The 13,777-nt window shown below is 44.8% G+C and overlaps 1 protein-coding gene across 1 annotated transcript in view; it reads left to right on the forward strand.

Moving 5' to 3' along the window:
- NOX3 (NADPH oxidase 3) overlaps positions 1–13,777 on the forward strand; it is a 53,171-nt gene that overhangs the window by 18,907 nt on the left and 20,487 nt on the right. The window contains exons 8-10 of the mRNA XM_036414208.2: positions 4,151–4,243; positions 6,257–6,510; positions 12,859–13,021. Of these exons, the coding sequence (XP_036270101.1) occupies positions 4,151–4,243; positions 6,257–6,510; positions 12,859–13,021 (510 nt within the window). The remainder of the gene's footprint in view (positions 1–4,150; positions 4,244–6,256; positions 6,511–12,858; positions 13,022–13,777) is intronic.

The following is a 13,777-nucleotide window of genomic DNA, read 5'->3' on the forward strand; positions in this document are numbered from 1 at the left end:
TTGTCTCACTGCCCCTTTTACCCTGAAACTCAGACACCAGATTACACTCAGACATACAAGACTCCAGATTCTAGAACTATTCGTGTGATCCATTCTTAAAAGATACCTGGTCTTCCTTAGCCACTTAGCACTGAACTATGGCATCAATCAGTAATAATAGATACCAATAATAAAGGCTGAAACTTTTTAAATTGTTAGGGAATGACAGCAACACTACAGGGAAAGTTGTTTTTGTTTTTTGGGGGTTTTTTGTTGTTTTGTTTTGTTTTTTCTTTTTCCACTTTCTTACATTTTTTTAAAATTTCTTTATTGATTAAGGTATCACATATTTGTCCTCAACCCCCCAATCCCCTACCCCACTATTGTCCTTGACCTGGTTAGGCTCATATGTGTGCACATAAGTCCTTTGGTTGATCTCTCCCTTTTATCCCCACCCTCCCTTTGAGGTCCAACAGTCTGACCCATGGCTCCTTATCTCTGGGTCTGTTCTTGTTCATCAGTTTATGTTGTTCATCATTTCCCCTAGATGAGTGAGATCATGTCCTACTGGAAATATACTTATAAGAATCAAAAATGAGACAAGCAATAATCATTATGCTCAAAGGCATATGAATCAGTCTGTAGTGTGTTTCTTTCTGGGCCACCAGTTCTTTTGAGACCCAATTTCAATGTCAAATAGTTCCTTATGTGTACATGTCAGCAATGATATTTCAGTTCTGGATGGTGAGCAAATGGTGGTAATGCAGGTCCAACCCTCTCTGTTTTGGTCCTGGGCAACGTGCAGTGATACACAGGTGCTGTCTGCTAGTATGGCAAGGCGTTGTCAGCGACTTCCATCTCTGGACTGCTTCTCTTCTGTCTTCATGGTTGGAGTAGTCCTGTCAATCCCTCTCTGTTGCCAGAATCCACATGGTCTCGGAGTTGTTTTCTGAAAATATACAAACATATTCTCGACCAAAAGTTAATAAAGGAATATTTTCTATAAATTTGACTTGGGATCCTTTTTTCATTTTTTGCCCAAATGATTTTCCTCTGGCTCGTTTTGACACTATGTGTGTTTTTTATGGGTGTCTTGCTGATAGCATTACAATTAATTTTCTAAAGTACAAATTTTCTAGATGAAATTTAATGGCTGCAAAATCAATGCAGCAAACTTTCTCCAAGTGGCTGTTACATGTTCGGACCTGCACTCGATGCTGGATTCAGACACGTGGTTTCTGCCCTGGAAATCTTATTGTTCATAAGCTGACATATAAAATAAACTCAAAGCCAGCATGTTCTGATTTTCTGGTAGGAATGAAAAACCTGAAGTGAAAGTGGAGGAAATAAGTTTTGTTACTGCAACTTTTAAATCAAAGTGGTTTTTATTTCTATCATAAAATACTCACTGTACAGTAACTTTCTGAGTATTTCTGGAGAAGAAAAAATAAAGCTAAGAATCCACAAAGTATGTTAGCGTTTAAGAAACTTAGATACTAAATATCTAAGTAGATACTTCACTTAGTAGATGGAGAAATGGATGCCCAAGGAGTTTTCATTTCTTACCTGTGGTCACAAAAGCATTGCCAACAAAGCCACCTTAAGAAACCAGAGTTTCTAACTCTGTGGCCATGAACTTTCACCACCATACCCTCCAGCATCCATCCTGAATCTCTGGCCTCCTCCCACCCCTCACCTTGTCAGCTCTCTGCTGCTATCTATAAGTCCTCAACATGGTATTTATCTCTGTGAATAAAGCTAAAACATATAAGATCTTGGAGATGACCCAAAGTAATCATTTCTTCCAACCCATTTTATGAAACAGAAAACTTGACCATGCAAAGGCTCAAGACTTGCCTGAAGGCATAGGGTTATGCGTGGTAACCACAACACCAGAAGCCGGTGTTGCTCCACCTGCCCTTGTAGCTCTGTGCTTTGGCCTCCTCGGTCTCACTCACCTTGTCTGCATTGGCCATTGCTATCAGGATAATCCTCTGAGATAAACTCTCACGTTCCAACTTCCTGCGGCTCCAGGACTAACTTTCACAGTGGAACTAAATCGGGCTTTCTCCTCCTGAAGCAATTTACTAGAGTAGAGATAGAGCTGAGGATTAATAGCTTACATCCTCCTTCCTGACGAGCCATAGGAAGAAAACTAATCCATTCCATCTTATAACATGGAAAAATCAGAGACCGTGCCTGATTGGACACCACCGAAATCAAGTCTGTGTTTTCTAAAACTTTCCAAAATGTGCATGGAAGATTATTCATAAACATCCATAGAGACTATGTGAATGAATGTCTTTGCAGCTATCTCTTTAAATTTACACAGAAAGAATTGTATTCTTGCTATTATTTCCATAAATACCCAGACCAGTTCTCAAAGCACTTTTTGGTTCATTTGAGCATAAGCAACCGAAGGACTCGTTCCCTAGGTCCCCTTCCTGTCTTTTCCTTACTCTGCCCATCATCACTGCCGCATCAACAGTGTAGGTGGACAAAGGTTCATTCTCTCTGATACAATGAACATGCTGCTAAGTGCTGTTGAGGCAGAAAAGAATAGGTGGGTCACATTGCTTGGTGTTGCCTGCATAAATCAAGCCTTTTTCAGGTCAGCAGCAGGCTCTCCAGGGAAAAGCAGAGAAGGCTGACGTAGGTGAGAAGAGGGGCTGTGCAAACACGCCCAGAAATAAGTAAAAGAGAATGCACAACAACAAGAAAGATGATAGGAATAAAAATAATGCAGAAGTGCTTGTGACCTGTCCACAGGAAAGACGGAGCGGGATAGCAGGGAAGGGACTAGGGAGTGGTGAAGACAGTGAGTCCATCAGTGAGTTTCCTACACATTCTCTTGTTCCTAAGGTGGTACGTTGTGCTGGGTCTAGTGAGCCAGGGAGGGAATTCAGGGAAATGGAGAAATGGGTGCAGTTATAGTCCTGGGTCTCTGTGATCTAGACCTGTCTCCCAAGCAACTCATACCCATTCTGGTTTGTAATTCCATACATGCAAAATCACACTAGATCTCCAAGAACACTTAGCATCCTGAAATTCAGTGAATACGTTTCTAATGTCTTGTAAAACAAGTATCAGTACCTATGTCAGCGTTGGACAGGAAGACGTGTGACGACACGGTAAATGTTCAAGGGGGCATTGGGGTCCTAGAAAGAGCACAGTCCAGGGGCCAGGCACATTGGGGTTCACGTCCTTTCTGTGCATCTTATGGCCTCTGTGCCCCTGGACCATTTGATCTTGCTGAGCCTTCATTTCTACTTTACTTCTGTAAAAGAGTGGGAGTACCGTATGCCCTGTGGGATTGTTTGGTATAAGACCTAGGAGAAAGCTTCAAAATTTTAAAGTTTCTATTTGTTTCCTTTTAGGGGAAAAAAGACACCTTATTTTTTCCCCAATCCCTGAGACAGGAATAGCCTGCTGGTCAAATGAGCATCAATAATGCAGTTTATAATCAGAAAAGATTAACATGGGGTGGCCTTTGGTGACAATAGTAATGCTCACTGCTACGGAGACCAGATCCACGGGAACTGTAACAGTGAGTTGAGGCTTTTGTTCTGACTCTGTAAACATGGGTTGAAAATACTGAGAAACTAACTTCATGTCTTATTCTAGATCACATTGGCTGTGCCTGCATGTGTGAGTGTATATGTGTGGGAGGGGTGGGGGCACTCCTCTAGGCAGACCCCCAAGTTGTGATGCATTCTGGCCACCCAAATTACTCTTTGAAATGTTTTTATTTAATTTCCCATGTCTTATGTTGGCTCAGTAATGTAGTTTTATAAGCTTTTGACTTTGGCTGAGTTTGAGAGCATTTATGACCCTATCATATGGAACATAAACATCAATCTGCTTTCTTATTTCTTTGCAAATTCAATTATTTCTGATTACATAAAGGCATCATTGATCAAGTGAGCATAAAAACCAATAGAGAAGAGTTTAATCTCTTAAATAAGCTTGTAGACTTCAAGGAATAATTGAATGTTCTAGTATTTAATATGAGGAGACATCTTTGTTGTTGACAACTGGCCCAAAGTTAAAGAAAACTGTCTAAACCCCATCATGTAACATATTGATTTGATTCAAATTGAAGGTATTTGGATTCTATTTTCATTTTCTCTCTCTCTCTCTCTCTCTCTCTCTCTCTCTCTCTCTCTCTCAGGCTTGGAAATGGGTATTAGGCCCTGTGGTCCTGTATGTATGTGAAAGACTAATTAGGATCTGGCGATTTCACCAAGAAGTTGTCATTACAAAGGTATGTATGTAGCTTTATGTTGGAATAAAAGCCTGCGTGTAGATGGAAATTTTTTATTAGCCCAAGTTTTTAATTTGCCATCTTTATTGCAGAACTGTCTATAATTTAGAGGCTCATCTTCTGTGCTAATAATTGCTTGCCTCCTGCACATCCTTTCGTGTGACTAATTTAACCGAAGGCAGGGACCAGGGCTCCAGACTAGTGCACTGAATTCTGATAAAGGCTGTGGGGCAGCACACAAATTGTCTGTATTTCTCTCTACTTCAGTTTCTCTCCAGAGGGACTGAGCCTGCTTTACACTGGTAATAGCTTCCTTCACCACGTTGAGGCACAGATTCTGTAAACACATAAGTGATATGCATGTGTGTTCAAGCCCATACTCTCATACCTACAATCACTGAACAGAAGATGGGGAAACAGTCACTCTCAGGTTGGGGGTGGGGGGTGGAGAGGGGGTGGTGCTGAGGGCCTCAAAGTAGAGAGGAAGGATGTAGGATCAGCTCCGCCCAGGAAAATGAGTGGCACTTGCTCTGTGGTAGCATTTTCTAATCTTGCCAACCCTACCCATGGCTCACCAATATCTACCTCGTGCAGGAATAAGATATGAGCAGACAGACCAGGAATACATGGTCTAGGACCGTGGTCGGCAAACTGTGGCTCCAGAGCCACATGAGGCTCTTTGGCCTCTAGAGTGTGGCTCTTCCACAAAATAACATGGCCTGGGCGAGTCTATTTTGCAGAAGTAGCATTAGAAGAAGTTTAAGTTTAAAAAATTTGGTTCTCAAAAGAAATTTCAATCATTGTACTGTTGATATTTGGCTCTGTTGACTAATGAGTTTGCTGACCATTGGTCTAGGAGTACCAAATATTCTGCCCCCAGTTTTTTAAATGTCTAAGAGGAAATTCTCTGCTAACCAAGCCTATACTACTTTGCTAATACTGTATTAATAGAATACTATATCCCTTTAACTATCTTCATGAGAGCAGAAGCCTAGAAATTGCTCCATATTTCTGTTTTAAGCTGTTGCCACATTGCTATTTTCAAGCTAAGCACCAAAGCCTATGAGGCTGTTTCAAACACTAGACAGTAAACGTCTAGAAATCTACTAAAGCTGTTACTGGGGAGACAATTTTGCGGCAGAATTAGTAGGGAGAAGAGAAACAGAACCAGTGATTAAAATGCGGTGAAATTCTCATATGTGTGGAAAAATATTGTCACAGAATCTGGACACTAGATTTTGTTCCCTTATAACTCTTGCCACAATAAAAGACCTGGGACCTGGAGAGATTTTTTAGAAAGCTGATGGGAATCTAAAAAAAGGGAAATTAGTTTCTTGCCTCTGATAAGCAGTGGGTTATAAAGTTCTTATAACAGTGATAAGAGTTTTGCATGATGCTTCCTCTACTAACACTCAGCGTGCAGGAAGGAGATAGATGGCACGTGACTCAAACAAAAGGAAACCTTTCAGAGTAAGCTTGAAGAGGGCTTCCCACTTACAAGGAAGAAATACCAGGGCTAATTCACAAAGGATTGAGAAGCGATTCAGATCCTTTAAAACAGAACCTACATTTTTAAAACGAGGAGATAATTCACTATTTTTCTAAATGACTGTTCACTAATTGACTATTTTAATAACTTGAAGCACAGTGACGGGCAATACGTGATGTGCTAGTGTCTATTCTCTTGGGTCCAGTTAACTATGCTAAGGAAGCTGGGCCATCTCAGACATAAAGACAAAATGTGGCACCTGGGTGCAGCTACCCACATTTCAGATATCACTGTGGCGGGATTGAACTCCAACCAAGACATAAACATGATGTCAAAGTCGCATTTGCCAACCAAGATATAAACATGATGTCAGAGACGCGTGGAGACTCATTACAAACGCTATATGTAAACTATACTTAAAAAAAAAGTCTATTTAAAAAATGTAAAAAAACCTTTGATGTGATTCAGGCTCTTTTCTTATTACTTGGCTTGGGTAGAAAGACCAACTCCCTGTTCTGTTTTAGGTGGTGAGCCATCCGTCGGGGGTCCTGGAACTTCACATGAAAAAGCGTCACTTCTGCATGGCACCCGGGCAGTATGTCTTGATCCAGTGCCCGTCCATATCCTGGCTGGAGTGGCACCCCTTCACCCTCACCTCTGCGCCCCAGGAGGACTTCTTCAGTGTGCACATCCGGGCAGCGGGAGACTGGACCAGAACTCTGTGTCGGGCCTTTGGAGCTGAGGGCCAGGCCTGGAAGGAGCCCTGGAACCTGCCAAGGTTGGATCCCGTTCCCTTTGTGTGTGTCAGTGGAATATTTTTTAAAGTAAGGTATGTATTTTAGTGCATCAACATGCTACCCAATCCAGCAATATTTTTATTGCTAAATTTAATATCTACATGGTAAGTTCAAGTCCATTTCTTAGATTTGAGAATCTATACAAACACTACAATCATTAAGTTCTGGGGTAGTCATTCATATGGATTTCCAACTGCACAGGGGCCAGTGCCTCTAACCCCCGGTTGATCAAGGGTCAACCGTAATTTAGAAGATTTCTGATAAAAGCAAGTATGTTTCTAAAAAAAAAAATGTTTAACAAATGCAGGTGAGGATTCAGGAAGAAGGAAAATATTCCTTCCTCCGAAACTGTAGAGGAGAATCCCTCCTTGTGTCTTCCTAGCCTCTGGGGGTTGACCAGCACTCCTTGTTTTCTTGGCCACCCGCCCTCTGCAGCGTTCCAGTCTCTGCCTCTGTTGTCACACAGTGTTCTTGCCTCCTGTGACTACATCTCTGTGTTCCTGTAACCTCCACTTAGACACACACCAGTCACTGGAATAAGGGCCCACCCAGCTGCCTGGCCTTGATTCATTACAGCTAAAGCAACCCTATTTCCAAATAAGGTCACATATCACCTGGGGGGAGATGATGCAATCCAGAACATTACTGAAGCCCCAGGTAAATTACCAATCCTTGGCTCCTTTTGGAAAACAATGGCTTAATGTTGATTCCTACTCTTACTGCAGGATTACCTGATAAGCACACAAAGCCTGTGTGTAGGGCCCCAGATAAATAGGGACACACACACACATACACACACACACACACACACACACACAAATGATGAGAAAAACATTTTTGAAAAAATTGATATTCTAAAAGAAGCATCAAGATATTCTTTCTTCTGCCATCCTCGGAGGGTACAGGGACCACCAAGCAGTGGCCGCTGCCATAAGAAACTGGGTGGTGAACACTGGAAAGACTCACCCAGAATGGGATGTTCTGGGAACCAGATGTTGTCTGTTCTCTTCTGAATGGCCAGCACCCAGCACAGTTTCTGGCACAGTGGGTTCAGAGTAAATATCTGAGAAGGGGATAAATGAGCCCTTGGACTCCAAATGGGTGCTGTAGCTCATTTAACGTAACAAGCATTTACAGGTGGCACAGCAGGCACTGGGATGACTTTGAGGCACAGAATCTGATCAGTGTATTGTCTCCTTAACCCTTCCCGTGGCTGTAACTGGGAGCACTGAACTTGGATGTGTTTAACGGGTAGGAAAAGGCACAAGCTTTCCTCCCAAACATTAGCAGTAAAGAGTGGTATGATGCCAAACCAGACCAGCGCTCCAGTCAGATGACAATACCTGACACTTCTATGAAGACTTTATCATGGAAAAGAAATCATAGAACAGGATTCTAAGATTCAGAATGCAATATACAATACATGCTTAATAGGGATAAAAGCAGGTATGTGGGCACAGGCACGCGCACACACTGATCCCCCAGAGAGATTAATATCTTCATCCTATTTGCTAGCCTGGTCTCTGCTCTGGACATACAGTTATTCAGTCTCTTCACCAACCTTTCCCTTCACAGACCAGCTAGCATTGCCGCCAATCCCCCAACGACAACTCAGAACGTGCTTTTCAGAGGCCCATAGGCTTTCTATCAGCTCAGGGCCTGACAGGATCTCCCCACCACCCACCCGTAGGATCCCAGGCTCCTGGGCTCTACCACTGCTCCCTGGGGGCATCAGCCCTTCTTGTTTCCCTCACACAGCAAGCACACTCTCCCCACCGGGCCACTGCCTCTCCTCCCACCTGGGACGCTCTTGCTCAGATCTGTGCTCCCTGCTTCCCTCCAGTCTCTGCTCAAATGGCCCCTAGTGAGTCCTTTCTTTCCCTCCTTGAGCTCAGCTGAAGCTTGGGTTCACTTTGCTCATGACCAGCACCTGACACACTAACCATCTGCTTGTTTTTCTTGGTCCTTTGTTTGTGGTTTTTATTAATCCTCACCCAAGGATGTTTTTCCATTGACTTTTAGAAAGAGTAGAAGAGAGAGGGAAAGACAAAGAGAAATATCGATGTGAGAGAAAAACATGGACTGATTGCCTCCTGCACAAGTCCTGACTAGGATCTGATCTGGGGAGGAGCCTGCAACCCAGGTGCGGGCCCTTGACCGGAATCAAACCTGGGATTCTTTTGTCTGCAGGCCAATGCTCTATCTACTGAGCCACACCAGCCAGGACAGCATCTACTTGTTCACATCTCCCTGCCCTCACTAGAATGGAAGTTCTATGAGTAAAGACCCCATATCTGTTTGGCTCACTTTGGTGCCCCCAGGGCTAGAAAAGGCCCTCACTCTTAGTTGCATCAATAAATATGGAGGGAATAAATAAAAACGAGTTGTCGTAAACAGTGCAGCTTCCCTTTATTTGTTCAATTCATTTGATCAAATATGTGTGTGCCAGCACAAGTACTAGCAGTAAAACAACAACAACAAAAAACCAACTAGAATTTGTTTATATCTTAACCCAGGAAGAACAGCATTTTATTGGAGCTCCTTAAATGACTTTATCGCTCAAAGGTGTTTTGAGTGAAATTAAACACTGAGGGAAAGAACCGTAGGTTTTCACTGGTTTTGGATCCAGAATGGATTTCACCCCGCCCTGGGGACTCAGTGACCTGGGAGCCCAGAGGAGAAGCAAACAGAGGCGAAGAGCCGGGCCAAGAGCCTGTCTCTGAGCCCAGGAGAGAGGGGGGCGAGGGAGCTCCTTGAGAAGGCTTCCGCTCCTACAGGAAAATGCAAGGCTTTCTCAGAGCAGATTCTGGAGTTTTCTGCAGTTTGGCCTGCCTCTGGGAGCCAGGGCTCCAGCCTCAGACAGCTGGGTTCAAAGCCATACTGTGTGTGGTCCTGATCCGCTGAGCCTCAGTCTCCCCATCTTAAAATGATTATAGCAGCACTGGAGGCTTTGTTTGGGGTTAAATGGCACAGTCCATATAAACCCTTAGCATGATGCATAATAAAAAAAACGTTAGCTCTGAGTGGAAGGCACGGGAGGGTGGGTGGGTGGGAAGTAATCAACCAAAGATATTTTTTAATATATTTTATTGATTTTTTTTTTTACAGAGATGAAGGGAGAGGGATAATAGAGAGTTAGAGTTAGAAACATCAATGAGAGAGAAACATTGATCAGCTGCCTCCTGCACACCTCCTACTGGGGATGTGCCTGCAACCAAGGTACATTCTCTTGACCAGAATCAAATCCGGGACTCTTCAGTCTGCAGACGAACGCTCTATCCACTGAGCCAAACCGGTTAGGGTTCGACCAAAGATCTTGAATGCATATATATACAACCCATGGAAACAGACAATAAGGTGGTGAAGGCCTGGGGCGGGGGTGGGGGCGGGCTAGAGGGGGTTAATGGGTAAAAAGGGGAATATATGTAATACTTTCAACAATAAAGATTTTGTTTAAAGTTAGCTATTATTATTAGCAAAATAAGGAAGGTCACTTACCACAGAGATGTCAGCAAAGGAGTGATTAGGTAAGGAGGGGCATATGGATGAATAAACATCTCGGGTTCAAAGAGACAAGAGTAGCTCAGCTGGCATGGCTCAACTGTTGAACGGCCACCTTATGAACCAGGAGGTCAAGGTTCACTTCCGGGTCAGAGCACATGCGCAGATTGCAGGCTCAATCTGCAGTGTGGGACTTGCAGGAGGCAGCTAATCAATGATTCTCTCTCACCATTGATGTTAAGCTCTCTCTTTCCCTCTCCCTTTCTCTCTGAAATTAATAAAAAGTTACATTTTTTAAAAATAAATTGGGAGGGGGAAAAAAGGAGGCAAGACTAGACTAGAGGTTGCTGAGGTGAGTGGGGGAAGCTGCTGGCCATAAGCAAAGAGGAACAGCCCATGTGGGTGCCCGAAAGGCCAACTGCCTTCTGTGCTGGGTTGTAAGAAACTCTGTGTCCCCATCGAAGAGGGAGCAGCTGATCGAACTTGAAAAACAGAAATTTGGGCAAAGGAAGCCATCTCAGGATCGTGAGAGGTCTTGAGAAATGAAGACATTTTGGTCCAAAAAGAATAATTAAAGTGCCATGATCACTACCACCACGTATTTAAAGGCCTGAGGCACAGGACAGAGAAAAGACCTGACGTGTGTGTCTCAAGAAGACAGGAGGGGCGCGTAGTCAGAAGACACTTCCCTGAGACGTGGGAGAACTCTCCCCTCAGAGCTGCCCCTGAAAGGAGCCAGGTGCTATCAGACAGTGTCAGCTTGCTGAAACCGGTTTGGCTCAGTGACTAGAGCATCCACCTGTGGACTGAAAGGTCCGGGGTTCGATTCCGGTCAAGGGCATGTACCTTGGTTGCAGGCACATCCCCAGTAGGGAGTGTGCAGGAGGCAGCTGATGGATGTTTCTCTCTCATCAATGTTTCTAACTCTCTATCCCTCTCCCTTTCTCTCTGTAAAAAATCAATAAAATATTAAAAAGGAAGGAAGGAAGGAAGGAAGGAAGGAAGGAAGGAAGGAAGGAAGGAAGGAAGGAAGGAAGGAAATGTCAGCTGTCAGGGAGGCAGAAGGAGGGATCCTCTGTTAGCAGGGAAGAGGGGCTGAATATTTTTGCCTGCCGCTTCGGCGTAGGTTCTCAATTCTAATTATGCAGAAATTTGTGTATTATCTATTTCTATGGATTATAGGACACAATTCTTCTTTGGGTTTCATTGTTATCTTTTCAAATCAATGTTATATAAATCCCAAATATGACTAATTATAAAAACAATTACCAGTAGGACATGTTAATCCATGGACAGTTTCACCTTTTCTCTCCCAATTCCCCTTCTCTAATTATTTATGAAATAATCTGCAGTGGGCTGAGATACTAACGCTTTCTGGTTAGTGACCTTTTATTTGTATTCTTTCATTTCCATATATCCATATGTAATGAAGCCTTATTAATTAAGATTAACTTGGGGAGACTTCATTTGAATTATTAGGAGGTCTGGCAGGTGGAATATTTTTAAATAAACTCAATTGAACTTTCACGGCACATCCTAAGCCCAGTGGGCCAAACTGGGGTGCCTTCAACAGACACCCCTTAGGGAGTGGTGATGAATAGCTTAGAACCCTTTTCATTAGCATATCTTTGTTCATATGTAAATGTGTGCTTTTGGAATAGTTGACTTTTTTTTTTTAACACATTCTGCTGACTGAAATCTTTTAAACATTCCCTTTACGATTTATTCAGTAAACTGTTAGTGAGCAACTGTGTGCTGGCATGAGGCGCTGGGATACAGCAGCAAGCAAAGGCTGACCCAAAACAATTTTGCATGCACACCCCCAAAACAGGTGTGAAAATGCAACTGTGACGAGGGCTGCTGAGGAGGGTACATGACACTATATAAAGAGGGATTCAACCAGTCTAAGGAGTCCATGAACCTTCCCCAGGGTAGTGACGATTGGGATGCGACCTCATGAAAGGGCAGCCATTAACCCTGTCAGAGGAGAAATTGGGGCAGAGAATTCCAGATGATTACTTGGAATAGGATGTGCAAAGGGCCTGTGGCACAATGGGGTATTATTTATTTTTAGGAAATGACAGAACAGCCAGCGTGGAGAACTGGTTGTGAGAACTGGAGTGGCGTCCAGGGGCCAGTCCAGTGAGGTCCATGTTAAACACAATTATATTTATGCAGTGAACATGCCTTCTCCTTATCAAGACCAAGACCCGTTTGCTAAGCAAGGACACACCAGTGCCACCCTGGCCTAATCTCTACAGACTTTGAGTTTGCACAATCTAAAATAATGGGTTTTAGAAATGGCACCTGAACTGGCAAATGATCTAGAAATGTTTTTGCTGGTTTCACACAAATGGCTCCCATGACGCTAAAATTATATGAATAGGTGGTACGGAGGTGTGAGACGGAATAAGTGAAAACAGGGGAGAGAAAGATGATAAGGAGAGAACAGATAACCTTGGAAACCAGCTGGAGGCCCCTCTTTGTTGCTCTGGTGGCGGCCAGGAGAAGAGAGGGAAGGAATAGAAGCACCATGAATGGGCTTCTAATCCAAGACCTGGAAGAAGAGCACCCCGTGGAAGAGGCCTGAGCTCCAACCGGGAGTCCGGGCATTGCCCCTCCATGAAGGACACCTGGGCCGGCTGTCTGGTCCCCCTGCGCCGCCCTCCCAGGTGGCAGGCCCCCTTGGCTCATGCTGAGCCCCAGCTCCAAAGGGGAGCTGTGCAGCACAGAGCCAGCTCCCTGCACACTCCTGGGAAGCGCTGGTTTGGGGGGACGGGGGCACCCTGAGCTCAGGGCTCTGACCCCCCGGGGCGCTCTGCTTGCAGGCTGGCCGTGGACGGGCCCTTTGGGGCCGCGCTGACCGACGTGTTCCGCTACCCGGTGAGCGTGTGCATCGCGGCGGGCATCGGGGTCACCCCGTTCGCGGCGGTGCTGAAGTCCCTGTGGTACCGCTGCTGTGAGCCGCAGCCCCCGCTGACGCTGAGCAAGGTAGGAGGGAAATCACGGGCCCGCCCTGCTGCGGATTAGAAGGCTCCATCCCTGCTATCTATCATCGACCGATTCTCGGGGAGGATTTTAATTAACTCTGAGGGATACACTCAAGGACCCTTCACTGTACTCATGTTCTTAAAAACCTCCATTTAGCGTTGCATTTATGAGAAGGGTTCCATCTGATCTGGTTAGAGATGACAAGACATAAATTTTAATGCTTCGTTGTCATTGCAGGACATGTAATTGCTCATGTCAGTCCAGTGCGGCCAGGCTGCAGAGGGCTGGCTGTGTGACCAGGCCGGGGAGTGGCATTCACAGGCCGCCTTCCCTGGTCTCTCCGGCTGGATACTTGATTCCAGTTGCAAGTATACGGTTCGGTCTCTTCCTCTCATGGACTCCATGGCTGCCTTCCTCTCTCTGTGCTCTCCGGAGACTCTGTCCCCTGCATGGCCCTCCTAGGCCCCGCCGCAGCCCCCAGCACCATGTAAAAAGGGAGCCTTGCTAAGACAGAGTGGTGTCAGCTGGGAGGAGCCAGGAGGTCAGGCGGGCCTGGCTCTGGTCCTGATGCTGCTTACCACTTGTCTGGTTGGCACTGGGGCTGGCGTTTCCTCATCTATCAAAGCCAGAGGCTCCGTGGATGTTCTATGGAGCCTGAGTCATAGATATGGCCTCTAAAGAGCTCCAGAAAAGCTAGTGCAGATCGCACCCTAACAGAGCACAGCATCCGTTAGCCAATGGAATATGTTCTGTGGG

The sequence above is a fragment of the Pipistrellus kuhlii genome, unplaced genomic scaffold (genome assembly GCF_014108245.1).
Source record: "Pipistrellus kuhlii isolate mPipKuh1 unplaced genomic scaffold, mPipKuh1.p scaffold_m20_p_5, whole genome shotgun sequence".
NCBI lineage: Eukaryota > Metazoa > Chordata > Mammalia > Chiroptera > Vespertilionidae > Pipistrellus > Pipistrellus kuhlii.